At 44.4% G+C, this 14,245-nt stretch overlaps 1 protein-coding gene across 1 annotated transcript in view; it reads right to left on the reverse strand.

Moving 5' to 3' along the window:
- The window catches only part of LOC142008491 (neural-cadherin-like), a 102,038-nt gene extending 95,480 nt beyond the window's left edge, over window positions 1-6,558 (reverse strand). Inside the window, exons 1-2 of the mRNA XM_074985691.1 lie at window positions 6,429-6,558; window positions 4,407-4,632 (exon numbers count right to left, since the gene is read on the reverse strand). Of these exons, the coding sequence (XP_074841792.1) occupies window positions 4,407-4,632; window positions 6,429-6,558 (356 nt within the window). The remainder of the gene's footprint in view (window positions 1-4,406; window positions 4,633-6,428) is intronic.
- Window positions 6,559-14,245: the final 7,687 nt, after the last annotated feature.

Here is a 14,245-nt window from a genome sequence, read left to right on the forward strand (position 1 = left end):
TAGCGTAATCCTTATCAAACTTGTTACAATCCACTTTGCTAGGAGAGTCAGAGAAGGCACAAGTGGATGGAAAATTCTGCCACAGTCCCATTATAGAACACTGCAGGGCTGGCCCCTGCAAATACCTTCCAGTAGTTCACCTGCTCTATGTTTACAATGATTCTTGCAGCAGGGACTCCACCACTCCACTAAGGACACACTTAGGAGCTCTTGGGTAACAATTTGCCTCTTCTTCATTCAACCCATTATTCCCAATCACCTCACTAACATTTACTCCTTCTTTGCTGTTTACACTCTTCAAATCCTTGCAAACAGTTGGCTTTTCTTCATTAGTTATCACAAACTAAACTACACGTATTTCTTTCTGTGCTGGCCAGCAGCCCTGGTGCCAAATACACATTTGAAAGATTTATTTACACTCTTGAAAAGAATAGGCTTTCCCTGTGCCCCTTTCCCACCTGGCAGCTTAAAATCTAGTCCCTTAAAAATTGAGTAGTTTCAGGCATTTAATTTTAAAATAATAAAAAGACTCCTATGCAAGGCTCTAGGCACTAAAATAGTGATATAATACAACCGCTTCAAAAAAAAAAAAAAAAACGGTGTAGGGGGATCATTAAGAAAGGGACACATAAGAAGACAGAAAATATTATTCCCTCTGTATAAATCCATGGTACACCCATATTTTGAATACTCCATACAAATGTAATCACCTCATCTCAAAATATGTTGGAATTGGAAAAGATTCAGAAAAGGGCAACAAACCAACAGTAAGGGGTATGGAACAGCTGCCACATAAGAGATTAATAAGACTGAGGATTTTCAGTTTGGAGAAATAGATGACTAATAGAGGATAGGACCATGGTCTACAACATCAAGACTGGTATAGAGAAAGTAGATAAGGAAATGTTATTTACTCCTCTTCACAGCACAAGAATTAGGGGTCACCAAACGAAGTTAAAAAGTGTCAGGTTTAAAACACAAGGAAGTATTGCTTTACACAACGCACAGTCAACCTCTGGAACTCCTTGCAGGAGGACTTTGTGAAGACTATAATAGGGTTCAAAAGAACTATTTAAGTTCATGGAAAATAGGACTACCAATGGCTGTTAGCCAGGATGAGCAGGAATGGTGTCCCAAGTCTGTGTTTGCCAGAGCTGGGAAGGGTGATGGGATGGATCACTTGACGATGACATGTTCTGTTCACTTCCTCTGGGGCATCTGGCATTGACCTCTGTCAGAAGACAGGATATTGGACAAGATCAACCTTTGGTCTGACCCAGTGTGGCTATTTTTATGTTCTTAATCCCAGTAGCAACAAAGTAATCATTTTAGCAGGAACTCGGGGCAGGTCTACGCGATAGCCAAAAGTCGAACTAAGGTACCCAATTCCAGCCATATTAATTATGTAGCTGGAGTCAATATACCTTAATTCAGGCTTCTGCTCAGTCTCTGCTAACGGGGGTCGATAGGAGCATGCACTCCTGTCAACTTCCCTTAATTCTAATGGGGCAGGAATTCAGGGACCAATGCAAGTGCCCTGTAAGTTCAATTTAGCATGTCCCTACAAGGCATGGGCTAAACTGAACTCTGGAAGATCGACCGCAACCGGGCTGATCTTCCCTGTAGTAAAGATGTACCCTCAGCCAGCCAGCCACCTACAGAAACTCCTTCGCATGCCTTCACTACTACAGAAAACACACCTTCAGCCTCCTCCGCAAACCCCATAAAACCCAGCTGCTTTTTCCATGCCTGCTAATTTTTCTGGCTGTACACACACACCTAAAAAGTGTTTTTCCTTTCCACATTGTACAGCAAAAACCCAAGACAGATGCGAGCAGAGGTGAAAGTCAGGCGGTGAACCCACAGTGAGCTGGCTCAGGTGGGGCTCTGTAGGTGTGCATGGCCCAACTTCCTCTCCTAGGGCTCCTGCTGCAGAGGTGGATGCTGGTGGCCCCACATGCACAGCTAGGTGAGGAAGCGCGTTGTGAAAGGGGCTGGCTGGTGGTGTGCTGTAGAGCAGAGGGGTGTACTCCCAATGGGGCTCCTAATGCTTCTGTGCCTGTCCTGACACCTCTCTCTTGCTGGACCCCGGAGGCAGTGCAGGTGCAGTCCCTGGTGTGCACTCCTGCCAGCCAGGAGGAAGGGAGTGGCAGGCCTGGGGGTCTCTTGCACTGTTGCTGGGTTTCCAGCAGCAGGGCCCCCACACAGCCAGCCCACCTCTCCCTTGTGGCAGTGCAGTGAATAGGAGCAGAGGGACAGTGACCTGTCCCCAGCCACGTAAGGGAACCAGGAAGCAACCGTGACTGCCGCAGGCCCCCTACACAAACACCCCCCAACACATCTCAGCCCCCTGCCCTGGCCTCCTCCCACATTCCCAACCCCCTGCCCTCATTCCTGTATCCCTTCACACACCCCGACCCTCGGCTTGGAACACCTCACGTCCCCAAGCCCAACACCAACATCCCCACCCTCCCCCGACTCCTGTGCTCCTCCACAAACACACCAGACCACTGCCCCAAGGTCCACCCCCAGCTTCTCTCCCCACCCCAACCCTCTGCCCCAATCCCCCTGCACTCCCTCTCACATGCAGATTTTCTAAGTACTGTCACACATTAAAAAACAGAGAAAGACTCTCTCTGAGGTCTTTGTCACAGTAATCCTATGTGCCACTTGTAACAGTAAGTAAAACACATTTAGACAGAAACAAGATTTTTGAAGTTAATGATCTCTCTTATCAAGCAGTCCCATGCTTGCCTATCATTAGTGAGTGTAACTTTCAAGAGCTGCTTCTGAATCAGCCCCCACCCCACCCCAATGCCTTTTACTTTTTTTTTGGTCTCTAAATTCACTTCAAACCTACCTACAAATTTCTGGTCTCAACATACCCAGAACTAAAATTATTGGAAAAGAAAATCAAAGCAGAGGCTTTGGTTGGTTGTTTGTTTTTTTTTTTTTTTTTTTTTTAAAACATAAACCTCCGCTAAGAGGACATTAAATACACTTAAATGAAATTATAATTCAAACTGCTAGAGAGACTAGACATTAAAATTAATGGCCACCTATAGAACACTGAAACAAACATGAACACACAACAAATACACAATGTAAACATGAACCTTTGTGATCACTGAGACAAAGCTGGCAGATTAAAAAAAAAATCCAGTAACTACAGCATTTGAGAGACAGGGACCCCCAGCAAGTACAAGCGGGATGACCCCTTACATTACACTGAAATCCATTCCATCTGAAGAACATGTTCGGAAGCACCAAACAGGTGAAAAAAAAAAAAACAACTCTCCTAGAACACAGGTGGAGAATAATTTTTGATGGGGGGCCCACTCCAAGAATTTGGAAAGTGGTCAAGGACTGTACTCTTCAATGGAGGTGGAGGGCCTGGGCTGGAGGTTGGGTGCAGAAGGGGGCTTGGGCTAGGGGACTGGGGTGCAAGAGGAGATGTGGGACCAGAGGGGGAGTTTGGGTGAAGGAAGAGGTTGTGACCTGGGCAAGGGTTGGGGCACAGGGCTCAGGAGAGAGTGAAGGTGCTGGGAGAGGATTCTGACCTGGAGGAGGGGTATAGGTGGGGGTGCGGGCACTGGGAGGGGTTGTGACCTGTGCAGAGAATGGGGGTGCAAGCTCTGGGAGAGGATATGGGTGCAGAGGGCTTGGGTTATGAGGTACATGAGGGAAGGCAAAGGGTTGGGTGGGGAGGGGCTGGCATGCCAGAGGCAGGCTCCAACCAAAAGGTGCTTAACAAGGTGGCTCTGGGCCAGCCACTCAGCAGGGCCCTCAAGCAGGCTTCTTGCCACCCTGTCCAGGCACAGTGGTCAGAGCATCTGGCTGCAGGGGCCTCGTACAGCTCTGAACATCACAAGCCCCCGAGTGGGGAATTCATGTGCTACCTGCCTTGCAAACGGGCAGATCCCAGTGGCCAGTTTCCAGACAGTGGGAGCTGTGAGACAGTGCTGTGGGTGGGGCAGCATGTTAAACTCCCCCTCCCATGCAGCTGCCCTCAGAGAGCCACAGGTCCCCAGAGCCGGCTGCTCCAAGCAGCAGGGGTGAGAAGGAGGAAGACTCCCTGAGGTTGCTCCCACTGTGCTGCAGGCTGGCTCTGGTTGCTTAACAGGCCACATCTTGTCCACTCCTGTCCCAGAGGGAGAAGCAGGGCATTTAAAAGATTAAATGATTTGTCCTAGTGGCAAGGCTGGGATTTGAACCTCTCTGTCCTCTTCCCAGCTTGCTGCAACATCCGCTGGGCTTGGCTGCTCCTCCCTTTTAAAGAGTCACTGTTTTCCTTGTCAAGTGCAATTTAGGAACATCAGAGTGAACGAACAACCCTGGTTGCAAATGAGGCACCAAGTAGCACTCCACAAAGTTTCTCTCGAGGCACCTGCCTTTCTTCCACTTACCTTTCTCCTGCTAGAGTGCTTTCAGGGACAAACACGCTGTATGACACGTTAGTGAACTGGGGGAGTCGGGAGCCAGCCAGAATAGAGATGGAGGCATAGGGACTTTTGTTGCCATATTCATCAGTGGCCTGCACTGTGATCACATATTCCTTGTTCCAAGCTAAAGGCAAACCAGTTGTCACTATACTACCGGTATCCACATCAACAGCAAATCGCTCTTCCCCACCTATGAACAGATGCAGAAAAACAGTTCTAGTAGAGGCATCACAGTAAAAACTCTCATTTGTATCTTCAGTATCTTTAAACATCGTCTTAAACCTCACTCTTATCTACAGCTTCACCCTTTTCACCCCTTACTCATATGATGTATTGCGATAGTCACAGTAAGCAGACAGACAATAGACTTTGCATCAAAGCCAGTTTCTGCAATACTGCACAGTAACACAGGCCTGCTGGATGGGATGGTGGTGGGGGGGGAGCAATTGCCCAGGGCCCCACTTTTCAAACAGGCCCAGAGCTCCAGCCACTATTGCTGCTGCTACTTTGGCAGCAGTGGGGGGGCTGAACGTCTAGGCCCCTTTGGAGTGCTGTGGACTGTGTACACGTATTTTTCTTGTATGTGATGTTAGAAATATGAATTATAAACCTGGAAATTAATCTAGGTTTTCTAGTGAAAGCCACTAGTGGTGTTTAAGGAGCTTAATAGCCCAGTGCTCGTGGCAATGATCTGTGAGTGGTTTCATTTTTCCGGTCAGTTGAAAAACTGTAGCTGGTCCTACAAAGACCATGCCACTGGGGCTGCTGTCCATCTTGAATTTTGCATTTTTCCATTGGGGAAGGGAGGATGGAAAAAAGACTTCCCACCCTAGGGAAATTCTATTTAAAGGGTGGGTAGCAAACAACGATAGTCTTCATCTGGTTTCCCAGATTGCTCCCCATCACAAGACGCTATATGAAGAGACCCGGAAACAAAGACTCTAACGAGAGGAAGGAGAAGCAGCTGGGCCCAGGTCAGAAAAATATCAGCTCTGGCCTCAAGGCCTTTACATGTCATAAGGATTAGGGTAAGAAATTATGATCTGTAACAACTTCTCTTCGGCTGTGTCTACACTACCTCCCTACTTCGAAGGGAGGAAGATACGTAGGGTGTCGGGAGATTAAGTGCCACGCTGCATATGCAGCACTTTATTAGCTAATTCTCCCCCACGGCAAGGGACTTTGAAGTTGCCCAAGCACTTTGAAGTACCAGCAGGTTAGCTGCCACAACACACAAGCAGGCATGTTGAAGTTGCCGCGGGGGAGAATCAGCTTAATGAAGTGCTGCACATGCAGTGCAGCACTTCAATAATAATCTCCCGACACCCTACTTACCATCCTCCCTTCAAAGTAGAGAGGTAGTGTAGATACAGCCTTATTGTGTTAGGCTTAGCTAGCAGCTTTGGTTTTATATCAGCTTAGTAACTCACTTTGATCTGTCTGTCACCATTTGCAATCACTTAAATTCTACTTGTTATACTTAACAAAATCATTATCAAACCCAAAGTAAATAATGGTTACCTGTGTGGTACACGATTTGTCAGTTTTTACTGCAATTTTTTTTGGACCTCTATACATGTCGAGGTCAGTCTGTATTGGAAATGCGATCGATCTGAAGAAGTGGGTCTGTCCCACGAAAGCTCATCACTGAAGAAATCCTTTTGTTAGTCTTTAAAGCGCTGCATTTCTGTTACTTTGGTTGATTTGACATGGTTTATACAGCCCAGGTAGACAAGCCCTAGGGTTTTAGGCTTATGTCTGGTCTCTGCTACTAATTCTGTTCACTTGGTATAGGAGTAACCACCTCCCTCACACTACAACTGGTTTAATTTACACCACTTTACCCATCACCTCAGACCTCCACCCAGCATGCCCATACAAGGTTATTCAACTGGAATCTTATTTGCTAAATGATAAAATGGGAAATTGCTAATATAAAAATCTCACAATTGTGCAGATCAATCATTTGATTTGGAAAGCACTTACCTGTGATAAGTTCATAAGTTATTGTACCACTGGAGTTCTCACTGTTATTGTAATAGGCCGTAAGCTGGTAGATTATAGTGCCTTTTCGTGCATCAGGATCAACACGTGCCAAATAGGGGTATGGGTACATACCCCAAGATAGACTGTTCTCTTCTGAGGCAATGATTATCACATGACACAAATACCAGTTGTTTTCTGCAAAAACATCAAATATGAAATGTCATATTGAAGGCATGTCATTTAATTTAATCAGACATTTAAAATCTTATTTGATTTAGAAGTAAAATATGGAAGAGTGCCTACTGCATACATCCTAAGGTAAGGAAAAAAAACAGACCAAAAATGCACATCTCTGCTAACAGTTTAGTTTTAAGTGTCATTAATAAAAAAGTAACCAATAATTTAAACATATATAATCACATTACTTCAGATAACTAGAATGAGGAGTCCTGAAGCTCCTTAAAGACTCATTTATTTGGGCATAAGCTTTTGTGGGTGAAAACCACTTCATCAGATGAATGGAGGGGACATCACAGAGGTAAGCATATAATACACATGTACTACTAATCTAGTGTAGGACCAGTGTTAATGAGGCCAGTGAAGTCAGGGTCGATGTGGCTCACTCCAAGCAGTTGCTGGGGAGGTGTAATATCAAGAGAGGGAAAACTGCCTTTGTAGTGAGATAACCATTCTAAGTCCTTATTCAGCACAAAACTGATCCTGTTAATTATGCAAATAAATTGTAGTTCCTCTTTACAGTCTGCTTTTGAAGATTGTTTATTCTAAATAAAGGGTGGCTACTTTTAAATCTGTTATTGAGTGTTGTCCTACAACTTGCACCTCTCTAGTGTGGCATCCTCGGAACCCGACTGGTGCCAGACCACAGGAGGTCAATGTTGTCAAGCAGCATTAACAAGACTTCCACTGCTTACTGGGCTCTTGGAAGACATTTAGGGGTAAGTTACAGCACAGAACACTGACGGCCAGGTCTGGTGGCTGTAAACACACTTTATGGAGTTGTGTGAAACTAGGCCACACCCACGATAGGCAGACCTCTGGATAACTAAAATCATGCTGCACCACAGAGGTTCAGCCTGTAGTGGTTTTTGTGGGTTGCCTTTCTTGATGTCTGATTTGTGTTCATTTATCCTTTGGCAATGAGACTTTCAGTGTGACCAATATACATGGCAGATGGGCATTGTTGGCACATGAAGGCATGTAGCCCGTTAACAGTTATGCAGGTGGATGAGCCCTCATTGGTGTAGCTGGCAGACAGTCTCTGTGCCAAAGGATAAATGGGGACAAATCAGACATCAAGAAAAGCAACATACAAAACCAGCATGCAAACATGTTGCACATCATCTCCATACTGGTGCACACTTAATTCTTTTATATCCATATGCAGAATAAATTTGAGGGAACACTGGTTGCCAGGCAGCCAGATTTTGACAACACCCAGTTCAGAAGAGATCCTGGGAGTGCTAGCCAGATCAACCCACACATTGGAAGTGTGGAAGGGAAGAGCCTGTGGGCAGTGGTATTTGGTTTTAGGCAATTAGAAAGTTCGCTATCCTACTTCCTGTGCTACCATCATAGTCCTTTTAGCAGCTGGATGTCCTTCAACTCTAGCAGCTAATCCTCCTCCACCCACTCCCAGGTGGGGATCTCTGCTCCAATATCCAAACTCCTTCATAGAATCTGAGTTGGAAGGGACCTCAAGAGGTCATTGAGTCCAGCTCCCTACCCCCAAGCAGGATCAACCCCAAATAAGTCATCCGAGCCATGACTATGTCAAGCCAGGATTTAAAAACCTCTAGGGATGGAGATTCTACCTCCTCTCTAGGCAACGCATTCCAGGGCTTCACCACCCTCCTGGTGAAATAGGTTGGATATGAGGAAAAACTATTCCTCTCCTCCTGTAACTTCAAACCATTGCTCCTTGTTCTGCTGTCTGTCACCACCGAGAACAGTTTCTCTCCACCCCTTTCAGTGCATCCCCTCAGGAAGCTGCAGGCTGCTATTAAATCACCCCTCTGTCTTCTCTTATGCAAACTAAATTGGTCCCCAGGTGAGATACAAGCCCTCTGCAGCATACCTCATAGTGGAAACCAAGAAATGAATTCAGGGCAGGCAGAGGGTCAGATAATAAGGTTTTGGTTGAACAGAAATATACTGTAAATGAAAAGCAGGGCTGTTAATTCCCACGATTACGTCAAATAACTGATCATGATTAAAACACCGATTAATCCCACTGATAAACAATATACTAGCATTTGATATTTAAATATTTTGGATGTTTTCCTACATTTTCATTATATTAACTGCATTTATACAAAGTGTACAGTACATATTTTATATTTTGATTACAAATGTTTACACTGTAAGAGAACTAGTGTTCTTCAATTCACCTACTACATGTACCGCAATGCAATCTCTTTAACATGAACACTGAACTCACGGATGTAGAATTATGCACAAAAAAATAACTGCATTCAAAAATAAAACAATGTAAAACGTTAAAACCTGAAAGTCCACTCAGTCCTACTTCTTGTACAGCCAACTGCTCAGACAAACAAGCATGTTTACTTTTTCAGGAGATAATGCACCCCACTTCTTTTTTTTTTTTACAATGTCACCTGAAAACAAAAACAGGCATTCGTAGGGCACTCATAGCAGCATTGCAAGATATTTACATGCCAAATATGCTCAAAATTAATAGGTCCTTTCATGCTTACAATACCTACTTGTTTCCTTTGTTAATTGGCTTCCCTATCTGCTCTCTCTGATTCCAGGCAAAAAAACTATTCACTAATGAGCTGAAAAGAATAAGCGTGCAAAGCCATCAATACAGACATGAGCAGGGTACAGCAAGGGATTTTTTTGTGGGAGTGGGGCATCTCATGGAAAACGCAATGAAAAATTAATTTCTTTCTAACCAGTGCCATGAGTGCAGGGGACTGGACTTGATGATTTAAGGTCCCTTCTAGTTCTAGTATTCTATGATTCCATAGTAAAACCAATTCCCTTTACTCTGATCAAAATATTGGCATTAAATTATAAGACTTGTTCATACTGCAGCTCTCTTTATGTTCTCTCTTCTCACAAGCAATACTTCTTTTGCTCTAAGTTCAAATATGTCCTCTCAATTTGGTACAAGAGCATCTTCATAAAACTCTGAAGGAATAAACATTGAACAAGCTTTTTCACTGAATGAACATCAGGTCTACAATAGCAGATCTGTCTGCAAACCTTGTCTGTCAGGGATGTGGAAAGAAAACCCCCATACAAGTTTCACCAACAGCGCGGGTCAGATGCTCTCCCACTGCCTTAAAGAAGTGGATGTCCCTGAGATAAAGAGGAAGTTTTGTCCTCTGTCTAGATTTCTACCACAACCTCAACAGCCAGCACCCAACCATTAAACTCTCTCTGGAACACCCCCACGGCACCATCAACTTCCCAGGCACTACGATCAGCCTCAACAATGGAACCTTACAGACAACCAAGTACAAGAAACCACTGGGTCACCACATCTACAGTCATAGGTCCAGTAATCACCCCATATACCCAGAAACCTTAACTTACAGTTGGGCTTTCGGCTATCGCAGATTATGTTCTAAGGAGAAAGTCTGATTTATACACCTTAACACACTCACAACCCGCCAAACAAGGACACTCCAACAGAGAAGTAGATCACATGTTGGAACAGGCAACCTAAATATCCCAAAATAACCTGCTTGAGCATAGAAATAAATCCCTCTCCCATGGCACACCCCTAGCGGTCATCCACCACCCCACACTGGAACCTAAACACAGTATTGTCAAGCAATCCATACTCTAGGGAACCCCCTTCTTGAAAGAATATTTCCTGAACATCCTTTCATAACCTTTAAAGAGGGCCTTTAGCCTCTCCAAGTTCATGACCAGAAACAGGTTTCCCACAAACCAGGACACACCAACTGAAAGTGGCAGAACAAGAGATGCAAATTCGGCAGACACAACTACACTGGTCAGAATCCCTCCACAACACAGTTTTCAAGTTCAGTCCTAAGCATGCCTATTACAACATGTGAACAAGATGTTCAAAAGCAACTTTATGGGAGAAGGGAAAAAAAGACTAGCTGCAATCGCTAATAAATTCACACAGGAAAAAGACGAAAACAAATGTAACCTTATTACATATCGGTGAATACTTTTCAAAAAGTTATCACTCTGTTTGACCTACCACTCCTAACAGAAGAAAATTTACATATGCTGGACACTAAAAATCAGACACTTTGGTAATAAGACATAAATCCAATCTGTAACGCACTAACGACCCACCTAGCTATTTCCCTTTATTCCCCATGTTAATGGGCCACTTCAACACTGAATGGTCATTTAAATGTGTTAATTACTAAAACTAATCTGGTCAGAGAGGTAGCCATGTTGGCTTGTATCTTCACAAAACAAAGCAAGCAGTCCTGTAGCACCTTAAAAACTAAATTTAAACCGACACTTTTTCCCAGAGACAGTATTATTCCAGGGGTGAAAGTAACTTAGACTTTTACAGGTACTATTGTATCACGGCTCAGGACAGAGGTTGGGGGTGGGTTGCTATTTGACGGTACAAGAAAGAACAGTGGTTAGAGCATTGGCCTGCTAAGCCCAGGTTTGTGATCTCAATGTTTGAGGGGGCCATTTAGGCATCTAGGCATCTAAGGCAAATAGATTAAAACAAAAAACAGGATGGTGCTTGGTCCTGCCAACAGGACAGGGGACTGGACTTGATGACCTCCCGAGGTCCCTTCCAGCTCTGAGATGTGATGTGTAAGAAATATAAGTGTGGGGTAGAGTGTGGAGGACTCAGAGCAAGGGAGTCAGAACAAGGGTTGTGGGGAGGCCTCATGGCAGGGGGCTAAGGGTGTGGAAGAATCAGGGATGCCAGTGGGAGGGCACTGACCACATGCCCTGTCCCCTTCCCAACCATGCCCCCCCTGCCACTTCTGCTCCACCCATGCCCCGCCTCTTCCTGCACAAGCACCACACTGCTTCCCTTGAGTGCAGGACAGTCCCCACGCCCCCCCTCAGGCTGCTCGAGGGCCGAGCCGCTCCAGGGGAGGAGCAGGACTGCCTCCACATTCATCAGAAGTAGCACAGTGCAGACGGCGAACACAGCAGTAGGGGAACATGGGAGATGCACATGACGCACACACACCTCTGTGCTTATGGTGGGTGGGACTCAGCATGGAGGGCAGCAGTCAGGGCAGAGAGGATATGGCACCTCTCTGCTGGAGCAGCGGGTAGGGGTGGAGACTGCCCGGCACTCAGTGGAAGCAGTGTGCCACTTCTGATCCGCCCATTCCCCACATCTTCCTGCATGAGTGGGAAAAGGGGCATGGTCTCGGAGGGGTCAGGGAACGTGGCCAGTGCAACAACTCTTCCCCCAACCCCCACCCCGTCACCATGCTGATCACCTCTGGGACTGAAGGCGCTCAGGACAAGGGGGTCTAAAACCCATGAGACAACCAAGCACTGCCCTTAACCACTTCCACTGATGACTACAGAAATCAGAGTATGGACGGCTTCAGATACCACCAAAGCCGTCATCAGATTCTTGAGTTCAAACCAATCTTTGCCATCAGCCACTTGCTAAGAGTCTATTACAAATGGTTCTTACATTTAACTTTCAAACATTATCCAAGGTGCACTGGCCTCAAAGCTTGTGCCAAAAGCCTCAATACTGTGGAGCTCTAATAATAAGCAGTACTAGGAAAAGAAAGAATTGCTATGACCTTTGCTCTGGCTTCCCAGGTTGGATTTCTGACTCCGGAATTAGGTTTATCTTAGTCTAGAATTTCAAGGGAAAAAATAAATCTTTTATTTTCAACATTAAGATATGGGAATTATTTCTGCATATTTAAAATCAGTCATTTATGAGCAAAAAGCCATTTGTATGTGTGTAAGATCCACGTCATAAACGATACGCTTTTAGCCAAAAAAAAAAAACAAAAAACCCTCAAAAGGAACTTTTAGGAAAGAGAAAAAAAAAAGGCTACCTAAAACTTAAATACACAATTTAAGATGTTTTCTCAGGTATTTTAATTTAAATTTAACCTTTTTAAAAACCAAGGCTGATTTGCAGGAAGAGCCCTAAAGGTTGAGTGCTTATCATCTTGTGCCAGACACTCTACATACAAAAATCTCTTCCAGCGCTGCTGCTCTATACTGCAGTTCCCTCAATCAGACTGACAATCACTTTCTTTGGAAATTACAGTTACAGTATTTGTAACATCACACGTGAAAAGGACAGCATGAGAGTCGCGTCAATTCAAGAGCGCAGAACAGCTCCCAGTATTTTATACATTTCAATAATTAACTGCCAGTTCTGTTTGGTTTTGAGACTTTGAACTCTCTCAGGTTTAAAGCGACACTAAAGTCAAGGTGCACTTCTGAGCTCTTGAGATCATACTGCTATTTGAAGGTGCTCTTCTTTCGATGTTATCTATTCGGTCTCTTCTCAATCCCTGCAACACGTTTCAAGCCTGGAGTAACCTACAACAACTGCATCTCTTACCTCAGCTTCTGGTTTTCCACCATGTAGGTTAAGGCTATTAGTTTATGAAGTATCATCAAAATATGGGATTTTTAGAAGCACGTAAGTGGTTCAGGAGCAGAAAAGTCACTAGCAGTTAATAGGACTTGTGCTTCTATGCCACTTAAGGATGGATTTTTTCCAAAGCCACCTACAGTTTGGAAGCTTACGCTTGTCAGAACAGAATTCAATTTTGGACACTAAAGGTAATGAACACTTTGTTTTGTTCCATTTTCAAAGCACAATATTCTGAAAACATCAAAATATATCTCTGGAGAACGTAGGTCAGCACGTGACTTCAGCTACAGCTTAGTTATTGTCCCTTCATATTGAGAGCTTATGATCAGATTTTCAGGGCTGTTGAATACAGCCAGTTCCTACTGACTTCCACGGGATCAGCAAATACCGATCACCCCAGGAAGAATTTTAATCTTCACATACCAACCTTGAGTCTAAACTGTTTGAAGAAGAGACCATGTTTACTTTTATATTGGTCATCATCATCACGAGCTCAGTGCCCACTGGTGTCTGATGTCTCTCACATTATTGCCTTCTATCTTTCCCTGTCCAGCGTAGGGCAGTTTAGTTGGAAGACAGCTAATATAACACCAATATTTAAAAAGGGCTCTAAAGGAGACCCTAGCAATTATAGACCGGTAAGGCTAGTGTCAGTACCGGGCAAATCAGTAGAAACAATAGTAAAGAATAAAATTGTCAGACACGTAGAGGAACATGATTTGTTGAGCAAAAGTCAACATGGTTTCTGTAAAGGGAGTTGTGTCTTACTAGAGTTCTTTGAAGGGGTTAACAAGCATACGGCCAGGGGGGATCCAGTAGACATAGTATACTTAGATTTCCAGAAAGCCTTTGACACGGTCCCTCACCAAAGGCTCTTATGTAAATTAGATGGTCATGGGATAGGAGGAAAGATCCTTTCATGGATTGGGAACTGGTTAAAAGACAGGAAACAAAGGGTAGGAATAAATGGTAAATTTTCACAATGGAAGGGGGTAACTAGTGGCGTTCCCTAAGGGTCAGTCCTGGGACCAATCTTGTTCAATTTATTCATCAACGATCTAGAGAAAGGGGTAAGCAGGGAGGTGGCAAAGTCTGCAGATGACACCAAACTGTTCAGGACAGTCAAAACCAAAGCAGACTGTGAAGAACTTCAAAAATCTCAGCAAACTGAGTGATTGGGCAGCAAAATGGCAAATGAAATTTCATGTGGGTAAGTGTAAGGAAAAAT

Source organism: Carettochelys insculpta, chromosome 2 (genome assembly GCF_033958435.1).
Source record: "Carettochelys insculpta isolate YL-2023 chromosome 2, ASM3395843v1, whole genome shotgun sequence".
Lineage (NCBI taxonomy): Eukaryota > Metazoa > Chordata > Testudines > Carettochelyidae > Carettochelys > Carettochelys insculpta.